General features: G+C 42.6%; 1 protein-coding gene across 1 annotated transcript in view; it reads right to left on the reverse strand.

Annotated features, from left to right (window-relative positions):
• WFS1 (wolframin ER transmembrane glycoprotein) overlaps window positions 1–15,583 on the reverse strand; it is a 41,806-nt gene that overhangs the window by 22,514 nt on the left and 3,709 nt on the right. The window contains exon 2 of the mRNA XM_019553227.1: window positions 13,322–13,525. Coding sequence (XP_019408772.1) covers window positions 13,322–13,520 — 199 coding nt within the window. The 5' untranslated portion in view covers window positions 13,521–13,525. The remainder of the gene's footprint in view (window positions 1–13,321; window positions 13,526–15,583) is intronic.

The following is a 15,583-nucleotide window of genomic DNA, read 5'->3' on the forward strand; positions in this document are numbered from 1 at the left end:
GGGCTCAGCCCAAAGTGGCAGCCTGCCCTTGCCCTGCACGCACACCCGGGGGCACATGGCCCCCATGCCCTCCCAGGGTGCGCGCAGTGGTGGGAGCCACCCCTCCCCCCCAGAAGAGCCACTCACAGCTCTGTCCTATGTCCCACCCCACCTGTGCAGCACCTGCCCCAGCCCCACCCTCTCTCACCACTGGGTCCTCAATATGCCACCCCCCATGCCTCTTCCTTCACAACAGACTTACCAGCTGAACCCGGCTGCTCTCCATACTGCTGGGCTGCACTCCTGGCTGCCTACATGCTGCGCTGTGGCTGCACACATGCACGAGATATTTATAGGTGACATTATCAGCCACATCAGCCAAAAAAATCCAACTGCTTATATTCTCGATTTTCCTTACATAGGTGCTGATCTGATGTAGGACAGATGTATTGGTGCACCTCAATTTCCAACTATTTGGAGTTGGTCTAATAAAAGAAATCAGAATTACCTAAAGAACCTTGTCTGTCTTGGGCAGAGTAAAGAATTTTCCATAGAATCATAGAAAATTAGGGCTGGAAGGGACCTTAGGAGGTCATCTAATCCAACCCCCTGCTCAAAGCAGGATCATGCCCAGCTAGATCATTCCAGTCAGGATTTTGCTGAACCAGGCTTTAAAAACCGTAAAGGATGGATATTCCACAACCTCTTTCTGGAGCCTCATTGCCAAAAACAATTGTACAGGGCCTGGGGCAAAACAGTCCGTGTGGGGCCTGGACATGGCAGTGGGGGGCGGGAGGAGGGGCAGCGGTGAGCAGCCAGACGCGAAGCCAGCCTGGCTCCGCGGGGTCCAGGGCAGTCGCCCTGATTTCCTGCTCCCGGCCCCGGGATGGTCCCGCTCATTGCAAAGTCCCCCGCTCAGAAGCCGAGCTGGAAACCTGCTTCTTGAGTCAAGATCACCAAACAACCAGCTAGGGTTGGGGACTGACAGGCCAAGGGTGTCAGAGTGGAAAGAAGCCACACCCAGGTGGTTTCTGGGGGCATGCTCAAGAGACCAGACAAGGCCACCACAGTGGTCCTGAGCAAGGACCACCCTAGGGAGATTCTCTGACAGTCCCACGGTTTTGGGCACACTGATCTCCAGTTCTTGAACAGAGATTTCTTTACTTAGGGAAAAACCTCCTCTCCAGTTCTATCCAGATTTGAGAGAAAAAAAATTTCTGACAAAACAAAACAAAATAAAATACTAGACAAATAGTATTGCTGAAAACATAGTTACAAAATACATATAGAAGGAAGGAATTTGAGAGATATTCCTTTGGGGAGTTAGAGACTGCAAAGGTATAATTTAAAATGGTTCTTTTTGGTGCAGATTAAGACTATTATCAGTGCGCTTTTTAAAAAGTGATCTGTACATTTTGTAACAAAAATTAGTGTTCTAATTGCTTTTAAGTGTCATCATATTGTACTACTGAGCGTTCACTGTTCTAAAGAGCTACTTTCAGAATCTCTAGAGAATAACTCCTACTAACTTTCCACAAGCTGCAAAGAGTTCTCTGCTATTCTGTGTAGTGCTTATGTAGGAGTGAAGTATTTAAAAGAACTGATGTTACATTTAAAAGCAGATCTTAGGCGTTCTGTTCCTATACATGCTTTGCTCCTACACAGAACTAGGATAGCACGTACACAAAGGATCTCATCAGAGATGGCAACAATATTTTTGCAAAACATTTTTTCTGTTTTACTTGCTTTAACTTTGAGCCTGCTAGCAGCCAGTATACAAGGGTACAAGCCTTATATCTACTCAGAGACTCAGTCATTTCAGTGGAACTTTGCATGAGCAGAGGTCTACCAATACAGATCTCATTGCAAAATAACATCTATACATTGTGCACATGTATAATAAATAATACACTAAAAGCCCTATTACCCAGCACCTTAGAAACTGGCATGCTTCATTAACTGGCATGCCAGTCGACATGGGAAAAGCAAAACCAGGATTGCCCACCAGCCCAGGGTAAAGCAGCCTGAGTGGGGCCCCCCTCCCTCCCTGTCCCCCAGCACACTGATGCCAGGGAGAGGCAGCAGCGCACCACTCACATAACCAGCATATCTGGTTATCTGGCACCTCCCATTCCCCATGGGTGCCAGATAACAGAGCTTTTGCTGTATATGCTGTATAGGGGTGCACCGATAAAAGATTTTTTTTGGCTGATACCAATGGCTGAATATTAACCAGCCATATCGGCCAATATCGATCCAATAGCCAATATGCAGCCTGGCATCTTGGAGAGCAGCATCCGGCTGGTAAGTCTGTGGGGGAGAAGGGACGTGGGGCAAATCAAGGCCCCCACAGTGAAGGAGTGAGTGGGGCAGGGGCAGGGAGACACTGCCTAGCCAGGGTGGGGCACAGCCTAGGGTGGCTCATCTGGGAAGGTGTGGCAGGTAAGAAGGGATGCTGTTCCCAACCACTACATGCACTCCCACGGGAGGCATGGCAGGCACGTGACCCCCATATTTGTGCAAGGGGTGAGGGTGAGCTGCCTACTGTGGACTTGGGGCCTCTTCCTGGCATGGGAGCTGGGCTGAGGCTGCGCTCAGGGAGGTCAGGGTGGGCAGCAACAGTGCTTGGAGGAGGGTATGCGGTGGGCTATGGCCACCCCAAAATTCACTTTAGCCCACCTCCTAGTGCTGCTGCCACCCTCACTGCCCCCACCCCAAGCACAGCCCATCCCAGCCCCCCCACCAGGAAGAGGCTCCAACGGGTAGCCTGCCCTCACCCCATGCACAAATCCAGGGTGTACATGCTCCCCATGCCTCTCCAGGGGGTATGCGAAGCAGCTGGGAGCTGCAACCCCCCCACCCTGCTGAGCCACCTGCAGCTGTGCTCTGCCCTGGCTGGGCAACACCTGCCCCTGCCCTAGCCCTACTGTCTCCCTCACCAGAGGAGCCCTGATCTGCTCCCCCCATGCTCCTTCTCCCCCCCCACATACTTATTAGCTGATGCTGCTCTCCAACTGTGCACCTAACTCTGCATTCCTAACTGTGTACCTGGTAGCTGTGCACAAGCACACAGCATTTATCGGTGACATTATTGGCTACACTGGCCTAAAAAAAGCTGATTGCCGACAATGTCAATTTTCCTTTCATCGTTGCTGATATGATATGAACTGATATACGGGGCACCTCTAATGCTGTAATATAATAACACTGTACTGCACGTTTACAACTTCAGCCCCATGCTATCGGAATAAGTAAGATTATCTACAATCACATAACAATTAAAAATTGATAAACTCTTTAATATGGGCAAACTTAAATTCTTCCTAAGTTTACCGAGGCATTTATTTGCCAATACAAAGCAAAAGGAATATAGCTTAATAGGCACTGCTGTGTACTGATAAATACAGATGGAAATAAAAGCTTTTTCTATTATGAGAGCTATAGCTAGTCTGACCATTAAAGCACTATTTCAACTTGTTGGTCAAATGCAACTGTTATTGTGAATGAAGTGTTTGCATGAGGAGTGTTGTCAGTCATTCCTTATTCTGATGTGGTCATGTGGAACACATTTACTGGGCCACTAGAGGCCAGGAGTAAAACCATACTGCTCCTGGAGAAGGCAATGTTTTGTGTTTATGTTAATCACCACAATTATGAATCATCAAGTCCCATTAACTTAAAAAGAGAAACTTCCACACCCCCACAAAAATGAGAGTAAATCATGAGAATAGTAAAAAACACATAGGTGGAATAGTTAAATAGTGATAGTAGGGAGATTAATTATTTTGAAGTGGAATAAAAATGCAGTATTCTAATGATATTTCTTTCTAGTATAGCTACTGTTTTACAATGAACAATTGAAGTCAGTTATAAATAATTGTGTGAAAGAATTATTTATAAAAAAATATGCTGTTCCTCGAGCAGAAATACTTCTCACCAAAGCTCTTGGTCTTTACATACTAGTTTAAGTAAGTCTTTGATATAATCTAAAACATTAATTAAAAACAAATAATTTTGGTAATTTCTTGATCATAAGTCATTACACCTATTACAAAAAACAAACAGTTAAAATACTGTAATAAATGTTTGTGACAGAAGTCTTGCGTTCTCCGCATATACTCACAGATTAAAGCTAGAGAGAACCATAAAGATATAGTGCAAGAGTTAGCAGCCTTTTGCCATTGTGGGCTGCGCTTTGCAATCAGGCCCCTGCCAGAAGTCTCTCCCTACCCTGGTGTAGCTAGTTGCCTGAGCTTAGCCTTGCCACTGATCTCCATCTCCTCAGCAGCGAGGATAAGCGTATACAGGGTAAAGGATCAGGCTCCAAAATGAAAGGGAGCACTACGGAGGGGATGGACAGCACAGTGCAGCTCCCACTTAATCCCCATGTAGCAAATCAGGCCTTTAGAGATTGATCCTCTTTGCACCTGGAAGCCATACGTTGCCATCCCTGTTCTAGCATAACCTCATAAATAATATCAGAGGAATTAAAAAAGGACAAACCAAAAAAAATACAAAACCCCTTAATTGGAAGGATTCAATCTTTCTTATTGTACAAGTAAACCTATCAAATCCAATAACTTAGGGCAAAATCCACATCAGTCCCAGCAGTGACTGAACAGGAATATAAGCACTTAGAGTACTTCTAGACATGCCTGGGGCTGGAATAGGAGGGTGTTTTAATTAGAGCAGTTCCTGGAGATCTGCTGTAATTAAAACGCCTCACCATCATGTGTGTTAAGCAACCTGTGCTTCAAAATGGCTATGCGGGCGCTTTAACTAATGCTCATTCAATCATTCAATAAGCTTTAGTTAAAGTTCCCCTGCAGCCATTTTGAAACGCAGGACGTTTAATACACGTGATGGTGAGATGAGCTGGAGCGCTCTAATTAAAACTTTCTAGCAACTCACTTGATCAAGCCTACTCTGATGCATTCTAATGTGAATGCATCAGTGCACATTTATAGGCACCCTTAAGTTCCAAAAAGTAGTTCAGAGTGGTATGGATGGCATGACCACAAAACTCATTATGTATCCAAATTCATTTGGTGCCTCCTTATTGAACTGCTAAGATCCTTAGGAACCCATACTTAGGCTTCTGTATGTGCCTAGCCAACTACGAGCTGTCTGAGATGCAATAAAATCTAGAACGGAGGTGTGTAGGAACCAAAAACATGCTTACAGTAAAAACATATGTACAGTAAGATTAATCACTGTCATTCAAAAAAAAAAACAATGGATAATGGTGACTTCTGGTGTAAGTGCCTAACAGTTAAATCACTTGCCCAAGAACTAGACCTAGATTTTAGGCCTCTTTCAGTCTAAGGAGATTCAAATCCATATTTGTCACCTTTGTACCTGAACCACTAGACTACCAACAGGCCTCGAGGGAGGTACCTTCTTGCTGAAGGTGGGCCACTGTGCAGAAAGGAACATTTAAGTGAAGGAGAGAGCACAGCAAGGAAGTGGGAGTTTGGTTGTTATGGGCTTGTTGTTCTGGCACTCAGCTGGGAGGAGGGAGACCTGGGTAGTAGTGTAGTAGTGCCTGCTTTAAGACTCTTTCTGTTTGGTAATCAATGACCGCCTAATATTAGACACAGCTCGGGAACCAGGGATGAGAAGCCTCAGAAGAGGGGTGAAATGCTCTGGATTCCAAGTGAACAGAGGCACCTAATTCAGAACTTGAGTTGGGTATCTAAGTCTCAAAGCGCACTGACAGAAATATTTGTGACCAGCCCCTTGAAAGCACTCTACAGCCATGACTCGATAGAAGTACATGGCTGCAAACCACTTCAGAAGTGCCTAACAGAATGACAAGCTAACCCTCATTCAGATGAAGGCTATCTGAAGCGGAGCACCTTCGTCTAGCTTCTGTCAGTCCCCGTGCGTGAACAGGGCAGGACTGATGCAGCCCACCCCACCCTGCCCTTATGCTGTCTGCAGGATGAAAGAGGGGGTGGGAGAGGGCACTCTAGTCTGGCATTTGTCCAGCTTATCCAATCTGCTTGCCCCCTCTCCCCCTCCTGCCCAACAGCGCAGGCTTGGCAAACCTCAAACCTGAGCTCCCTCCCCTTCACCATCCCCCTACCTATCCTGTAGAAGCGGGGAGGGCAGGGCAGGGGAGAGGCTGTGTGCAGACACACAGCCTCTCTTCTCCTGGATTGACTCAAAGTAGAGCTTGATCTCCTCCCCTGGCCAAAAAACAAATGTCTGTTTGGTCAGGGGTAGGGAGTTGCTATAACTCATGGCCCTGTCTGTGAAGCACCATGAGTTATGGTGGGGAGCTGAACAGCTGTCAGTGCCCAAAGAGAGGTAGGACTCCAGCTATACCCCTGTGCTTAGCATCTCCTGGTGCCATGTACCTTTAAGTACTCCAAAATAGCCTTTGGAGTCACCTAGCTCGCTTCCATCGACTCCTACCCTATCTATTTGGATCTGTGACCAGTTGCCAAATTTTCAGTGCCTAATCAAAGGAATCTACATGATTATGCATGTTAGCTATCAGCTTATAAAGGACATAAAAGCCCAGAGGGGGCAAAATGGTCACATACCATGCTGCTAGTTGTACTGCTGTGAAACTGAAAGCATAAGAATTCCTCTGATCACAGTGGCACTGAGAAAATGACTGCTACTGTATTCCTCTGTAGTAGGACTATGCCCCAGAACTTGCCTTGAGAAAACTAGTAAACTGTGTTTAGTTTGAATACATTAAATACAAATGTGACATTAAACATTAGACTAGAGCTTTAACAAGAAGTCTCCTTGAAACCTGAACTATTAAGAAGCTAAAAACATCTGTTCTTATATTATAGAGATTTTATTTGGTTTTATTTAATAGCGTTCTGAGAAGTACAAATAACATAAAATTCCAGCTAAAATATTTACAAGTCCTGAGTCACAATGTATAAAGTTCCTCTCCTGTAAAATACACAAAACCACCATAGCTCTTTAAGTACATATAAAACTCTAAACTGAATGCATTAAGTTAGAACATTATGTATAATGGTTAAATTAACAGGAAGATTTTATCCAATGCTTCCGAGGATTCCAGGACTATAACAACCAAAGTGCATTTTTAACAGCAAGTAGAGAAAACACTTTTCCCCACCTTTTCCTCTCCGATCCTGCTGACTGGTCAAAGCACAATGCTGATATTAGATATGCCTTTTGCTCGTATGCATGGGAATATGCACACCATACCCTGAATTTCTTAAGGAACATGGGATTTGTTCTCCTATCTTCCCTACCATTGATAGGGAGGGTATCAGACAAGAATTGTTAGTACAGAACACTCTACCAGCTAGACAGTTAGGTTCACAGGAACTACAAGGAAGATAAGTGTCCTAGACTAGCTCAGTGTTTACAGAAGTCACTTGGAATGTAAGAGATCCAGGCTTAAAACAGTGTTCTGCATGACTTGGAACAGCACTTGAACCATATTTCAGCAAGTGCCCAACCATCAGGCTATAGCCTATTCTGGGCTGAATTTCTCAGTCCCTCCTAAATAAGCTGTTCCACTTTGTCAGAATTAAATCTTCATTAGACCAAAGAACGTGTCCAACACTTCAGCCTAATGGCCCCTCTAATTAAATATTTACTTATTTATATGAGAGGTACACCTCACATCTCCTGCACCCTCTGTTAACTGTTTTAACCACCAGAAAAATGTATTCTCTCAGTGTTCCCAAATATCCTTTGTCATATTAATCCTTGGCAAACATCTGTGAACAAGATTTATGGGCAGTAGAACATTCATTTCATCCAGTCTGAAAATCCTGTTTTGGGGCTTCAAGTTGAGCTGGCATCTGATCAGCTACTTAACACTACTGCTTTGCATGCACAAAATAACTCAAAGGAAGGAAAACTGGTGCCTGCAGTGTTAAATACAGCTGAGCTGTGGTTTTGAGGATCAGTCATACTGCAACAGTGGATTTAGATGCACTTAAGTCTGACATATTCACAAGTCACCCTCTATAAGTTGTCAGTGGTCAGAACAGCACATATTGATCCTACTGGTCAACTTGCATGTTCTCCTAGCTACTGAGTACTTCTACTGCATTCTCCTTTTCTGAATAATGCCCAGATTTTCTTAAATCATTCTAGCACTCCTGTGAGTTACCAAGATGTATGCAGATGATTCACTGATTCCAAGCTCCAGAAGCCCTAATTAAAGGTGTAGGCACATACTTCACTGACAAATGTCCTCTAAAAGGCCCATCTTAGTTCAATCCAAGATGAACTACTCTGGTTTTTAATATTTAATGAATGCCATTCCCCCCGTTCTTAATGCATACCCTAATAGTGGTAATTTAATTTTTACAGATGCTCTCCAGAAAATCTAATAACTCTCTGCAGGGAGTATATGTGTGCATGTACACATCCAAGTACACAGATAGGCTATAGCAGAAGCACTCACAGATTCGAACAAATCTGCAAGTTATGCTAAATACCTTGTCCGAGAAGACAAAAAGGAAGACAGCAAACAGGTGAAAATCAAGTTTGTTCCATTTAAAACTATCTATCTATAAACCTGTTGCAGGTTTGTGTCATGCTCCAGCTGGGCTCTGCCAGCTTTGCACAGCAACAAGTGCGGCCAAACACTCTCCTCCCGATCTGGAAAAGCCCTGCGTGGCCCTGGTCATGCACTGGGAAACCCCATCTGCATGGCCCCTGGCCATGTGCTGGGGAAGCCCCGTTCCCTGTGAAAAACCCTGCAAATATTTTAGACCAATTGGGGGGCTTGAAATTGGGCTTGTCATCTGGCCTATAAAGACTGGGGTAGAATTTTTTCACAGGGAGAGCAGAGCAGCGCACAGGCACCAGAGCATCCATCGCTCGCTCAACTAGCTAGACCAGAAGCCGGAGCTTCCACTGCTCGGTGGGTAGGCCTGGCCAGCTTCCCACAGCTTCTCCAATTTCCGAAGTAACAGGTTTGCAGACCAGTTCGATTTAATCTCGGACGATCCACTGATTTATTGTTTTCGCCCTTACCCAACCCGAGATTCGATTCTTTGTCCCTCACCCGAACCGGGACAGATCGATTTGCTTTAGTCGTTTTTGGATCCCTTAATTGTCTATCGTTTGTTTGTCCCTCTCCCAAGCCGGGACAGGACGCGCAGCCACATTCAACACCGGGTGATGCGTAAATAAGAGGATCCCCGATTTTTTTGGTTTTCGTTATATCTGTCCCGTATTAGGACTGGGACTGAACTACGTGTAACTGCCTGTGCAGCCACATCTACATCAGTGGCGCACATGTAAGAAAGAGACTAAATAAAAGAAAATATCTTGGAACCACTACGAGTCCGCCTCTCCCTCTCGTTACTTAACATCAGGGGATAGAACCCACCAGGGCTATAGCCACAGCCTGGCTCACGCCCCGCAGTTTGTTTCATCTTTCCCAATTACACATTAGGGTTTACATTCAAATCAGGTCTAATTTATGATGCTATTGTTACCACCCACTGTTGGAATAAACTATTTAAAAACATACAGAAAGCAAACCAATGCCCTAGCAGCAAAATAAGAGATGGGCTGAAGAACTGCACATGTAAAATCCTTTGGGATATATGAGCTTGACCCAGAGGCCCTACAGGCCTACTGGAAGATAAGCATGTGCAAGGGTTGGACTCAATTGCTCAGAATCGCACTTTCAGTCCTTTGCTCCAGGTCGCTTCAGTAGGTCAAAGACCGTTCTAAGCATATCAGTGGTTCACACTTTAGATCACAGTGAACAGGTTATTCAGAACAAACAGAATTCTCTTAGCATCTATTTGAGAACAATATACCCTTAAATATAAACTGACAATGGAGATAGGAAGAAAGACCTCATGGCATATAAAGCTTTATCAGTACAAACATAAGTGACACAGACACAAAAGCTATTTATATGACCTCAAACCATTGCCAGGAGGTTTATGCCATACGATCACATTGAGTGTTTGAAGAGAGAACTCTCAAACAGCCACTGTACATTCCTCTTTCCTTCTCAAATTAAGTTTTTAATTAAATAAACATTATGACTTAATTACTTCATTATTAATCTGTAGAACTGAGAATATTATGAGGCTGCCTGAGTCGCAGATCAGCTGACAGTGGTCTGTACCTTTAACAATATGTTGTAAATTTTAGCTATGTTTTATTTGGCAGGATAATCTAATGTAGTGACTAGAAGTTATTGACAAATATATGCCTGGACACAATTTTACATGTGCCGTGGAACATGGCACCAGGAACTTTAATTAGCAAGCTCCACTAATTAAGAGCGCCCTTGTGTCACATGTATCAGCATTCCCACACTGAAAAAATGGCGGAGGGGCAATCTGACCTAAAGCTCATCAAATGTGTTTTACTTCAAAGCACCCCACTACCATTTTTTCAGTGCGGAGATGCATGCACTGACACACGTTACGCAGAAGGCTGTCAGAGCATGTCTATTTCCATACTCTAGCAGACTCGATTAATCAAGTCTTCTCCATACATGTATAGGAGTCCAGTCTTCTGCTACTTTGCTTCTCTCATCTTCTTTTATCTGCTCACAGTTGCAACTAACAGCAGGGAAGGTACCAACTGAATTTGACTAACACAGATAATTGCCTCTCACTCCATAAAGCAGCCACAAAGACGTACCACATATCTCATGGAATATCTTTGTGGCCAGTTTTCCAACTTACAGTGCCATACATCCACTGTGTGTGTAGAACTGTAATGTGCGCTAGAGACCTTAGATTAGCATGCTTCATCCTTTTCTGAATCTTAGACCATCAGGCATCATTCATCTTAAAAAAAGGGAGAAAGATTCTTCTTTCCAGTGACATGAAACCAAAAGCTACTTTTATTTCAGTCCCATTGCTCTGTGGATTGTCTAGGGACTACTTGTTTGGGGATATTATTTTTCTAAAATACATATACATGTTGCAAAGTACCTCTACTTTATAACTATAAACTTTTTAAAGCTGTCCTCAAGTCCCTGCTTTGTGTTTAAGCTTCATTCTCCCGAAGCTGTGGCAAAACAGGATTTCTCCAATCCCTGTCTTTCGAATAAGTCATTAGCTTTGAAAACTCTCTCTATTTTCCTTCTCCAAACCCAAGGTAGCAGTATTATGGCACAGTTCAGAGAAATGGAAAGTAATGCATACTGGATGAAATAATCTGACCTGTTAATTCACCCATCTATGTGGTCTAATAGAAGCTTAATCTTCTGCTCTAATTAAAATGTTGGAATAAATTAAGAGATAGAAATGGAAAACAAATTACTATTATATTCATTTATGGTATGTCTCTTCTCTATGCTGTACTCAATTTTGATCGTGATAGCTGAAGATGGCTAACTATCTGAGGACAATAAAAGTGACAGGCAACATCAGAAAAGACTTCCACATGAGAAGAATTAAAATGACCAAGGAAAAAAAAAAGTCATGAATGATGAAAATAAGAGATACGGTTCCTTCAATTTGTTCTCAAAATACAAGACCAAAAGACACGTTCAAAAAAATGGAACACCATTGTTCAAAAAAAAAAACAAAACAAACAAACAAAAAACTAACAAACAATTTTCATTGCTTAATTAAATAATATACGGTCAATAAGTGAAAAGACATACCATTGGGGAAAAGGATTAAAAAGCTAAATGTTTATACCAAATAAAAGAATCCTTTCCAAATCAGAAAGAGACAATATCATACCTGCCAACATCATCTATATAAAATAGCAGCAGATTGACAGCTGGGCTATATTTCTGAAATTCTGCACCAATTCACCTACATATTTCTTTGGCAATTCTGCTGTCTGTTGCTCTTCCTGGTCTCCCTTTTTCTTTTTCATAGCTCTGAAGACTGTTTTTAGCTATTTTCAAAATCCTAGATCTGTCCGTGCGAAGTCCAGTCTTCAGCAACAATTTCAGCTTTTGGCTGAGCAACCAAAAGCAGCTAACAGTTCAGCTGTGAAAGAATTAAAACTGTAGCCTTTGTCTGAGCAAAGCGAGGGTGAGCGAGCTGAAAATTAGGCTCTCTTCCTGCTCTGTGTAGCTGTAGCTCTGCAAAAATGTTCTTCTCTTCATTCTGCCTTGCCAAAATAGACTGCATATCTATTCTGGGCATGCAGTAGGCAAAAAAATGAAAACACACTGATTTATTTGCCCTTTCCAATAAAGGCTCAGGGCAGCTAACAATAAGAGAAGAGAATAAGTTATGAAATAGGAGAATAAGTAAGAAAGCAAAAAAAACTTAAAAGCAACTACAGTATCAACAGAAACCACCGTAACAACTTCCCAGCCTAGGTTTTTTGCTAAACACTTGCCCAAATAGGAAGTTAGGGAAGATACTTAGATTATAAACTTTTGGGACATGGACTTCTAATTTTTGTTATTGTGCATATTAAACCTTGTACAATAGAGCCGTGAGTACCTCTATAACATAACATTTTGAGAGGCAGGGGCTATTAATACACATCTTTCCAATTTCAGATTTTTCCACCTGCCCCAAACCAAAAAACAAAAATTAAAAAAACCCCTTATTCATAGGACTACAGTTCTCCCTGAAAGAAAGAAAGAGACTGAAAACAAACATATATTTAATTTTAAGGCCCTTGAGTAATTTCAGACTTCAACAAGGCTACTTTCATTCAAGTTAAGCACATGTATGCAGAACCAGGGCCTACATTTAAAGAAAGAGCAAAATGTGGTATAGTTGTTAGGCCTGGAACATAGACATTTTTTGTATGTATGGGATACCAGAGTAAATTTAAAACCTGAATTCAGGAGTTCAGAGCACTAGTCTAAACTGGATTTATTCAGCAGTGTAGTGTATATAGCTAGTAGCATCCACCAGCTTAAACAGCTTATTAGATTTTCTTCATGACATTTAAATTTTGATTTTTAGAAATTATCATGAACTCTAGAACAAACTTCCTACAAACCTACCCAGGCACTCAGATTCTGCTTTTTGTTAATTTAAATTTAACGGTTTATAAAAACTTCAGATTATTAGATACTTTTGGTCAACTTGCAATCTAGTGCACATGAGGGGGAAAAAGAGAGCTGCTGGGAAGGCAGTTTCTAGGATACACTGCTATTATACCCCCTTACCATGTTTATGACTTGGATAAAAAAGAAAGTCTTCCTCTTTTTGTTGTCCTGTACACACAAAATTGGTTGACAAACTACAGAAGGAAAATAAAAGTTGTGCAAAAAAAATAAGCAGAAAAAAATCCTCTTCTCTTTCATCTTTTGCAAGAGCAGGTTAAAGATTCACAAAAGGATTTATTTGTCAAATTGACAGTATCCTTTAATTTACTGATGTTTGGAATAAGCAAGTCTTGGACATATTTAGCATTTCATACTTACCACCTCTTTCCACTCTCTCTCTGCTGTTGGAATAGCTGGAAGTTGAAGGGGAAAATGTTGATATCGAATCTCCTGAAGGTGCCCCATGTATCCTACTACTCTCATTAAGGTCCACAGAAGCAGCTGCATTTAGCTGGGACCTTCCATGCTGCGGCTGTTGGTGAGAAGGGCTTGAAGAAGGATCAGGACCTGATTCCATTTCAGCTGCAAGCAAAGCAGAAAATGTATGGTTAATACAACACATGAATAAATACACAATAAGCATGTTACAGAAAACCAGACTATAAACTCTCATCAATATCTATTTATATAGATGTCTGAACCTGTACCACAGTGGGAATCACTGCCAATCAGCTGACCATGTGTTTATGCATAGAACGGTTCTTAAACAGGTTTATTTTGGAAACTTATCCTTGGAATAAATGCTACTCAGGAACAGCTATCGTGCTTTAGCTCCAATCAGAGTTAAGTCATAAGTAACACATGAAAGATAAGACACAGAACCACAATCCTGAAAATATTAGGCACACAAGCAGACCCTCTGACCTCAGATACGCTACTTGTGTAGTAGCATTATTAGCAAGGTCAGGACCTAGTTCCTACTATGCTGTACTTCATTACATAATACTTATAAACACTTCCTGCTGGTAACAAAGGCCTACACCTTACTTTGGCCCAATGGATTTACTACACAGAGTGGTAGGAGACTGGAAGACAAGGGAGTAGCATCTGCTGAAAGGCACATGTGAAAACAGATAACACAAGAGAAGCATCAAATCTCCTCCAAGGCAGATACAGTATTATGACAACCTGCACATAACAGACGAGGTTCCCCAGTCCCCATATCCTATTTGTGAAAGGAATGTGTTGCATGTTTTGTGAAGCGCCTCGGAGATGACGGGGAAAAAAAAAAAATCTACCCTCAAACTTGTGATCAGAGAACTCAGATTTATATAGATTTATATTTAACCACAAATGGACACTTCCCAGTCATCCTCCCTCCCCCCAAACAAGTTCCTCTCTGAAACACTATTTAACAAAATGTTAGTTGCATTTTGAAAGACACCAGAGGGGCAGGAATGAAGTCCTGAACTCCTCTTGCAAACTACCCTCTGTAACAAGAGGTCATTGATGTTCTGTAAAAGGCTTAAAAAAAAAGAATCACATGGGTTAGTTCAAATTTCAGTTTTCCAGAACTGAAAGCAAGCAGCTCAGTGGGTTATGTCTACATTTAAAGCATGATTTGACAGGAGAGCACAACAAGCTTTGGCTTGGTACATTCAGCCATTCAACTATTTTTTCTCATCCTGGATTTTCAGGAAAAATGGCCATGGTTGTTGACTACATAGTTAGCTTCTTCTTGTGTAAAAGTCTCAGACATCAATATTTATTTCAATAATTCAGTCTATTTACATTTTGCTTTCAGACTTATCACTGGGGTCATGACTGGTTACAAAAAGTGAACCTTGACTTCAAGGCTAGTCTCTTGCAAGGAATACATTCTTACTAATTAGACAATTTACCTTCTCTATTACCTTTATCAGGGAACTATTTTAATGATAAGAACTACTAAACTTTGTGTTTCATAAACATCTAGACAGTACTACAAAATCCGCATAGGAAAAGTGCAGATTAAAATGCTTCCCCAGTAAAACATCAGGAGTATTTTTAACCATCATTAAGTCACAAGTTCTCTTGCAGCTGGACCCCTGCTACTTTGCAGAGGACAAAACGTCCTTGACAGCCTCGAGGACAGTGAGAAGGAATCCCCCTCTCTGGCCACGATTAACTCGGATTTTCCTTTGTCTCAGTTCTTTATTGCAACAGAAGGGCGGAGAAACTTCTCTCCAACCACCCTTAGCCAAAGAGTAAAAACGAAGTAAACCTGACATATGTTAACCCTAGTCAAGGCACGGGAGCAAAAGAAAAAGCTCCTTATAAGAAAAGCTGACGTGAAGGTAGCACTTGACACGAATCTAAACCTCAAAACTTCGCACAAGGGGAGTCAGGTCCTCCTCAAGTCGGGAGGGTTTTACCGTGAAAAAAAAAAAGCAACCTCATGGAAACACGGGCTGCCCGAGAATGACGCAGACCTGCCCCAGCCGCCTGGCGAGGAGGACCCGGGCACGGAGCAGCAGGATGCGGAAAAGAGAAAGGACTCGGCGGACTCTCTGAGAGGGCCGCAACGCCAACGGCAACAACGACAGGCAGAACAAAGCTGGGAAGGAAGCGGGAGACCGAGAGCCCCGCGGAGCCTGGGAC

The sequence above is a fragment of the Crocodylus porosus genome, unplaced genomic scaffold (genome assembly GCF_001723895.1).
Source record: "Crocodylus porosus isolate Cpor-Errol unplaced genomic scaffold, CroPor_comp1, whole genome shotgun sequence".
Taxonomy (NCBI): Eukaryota; Metazoa; Chordata; order Crocodylia; family Crocodylidae; genus Crocodylus; species Crocodylus porosus.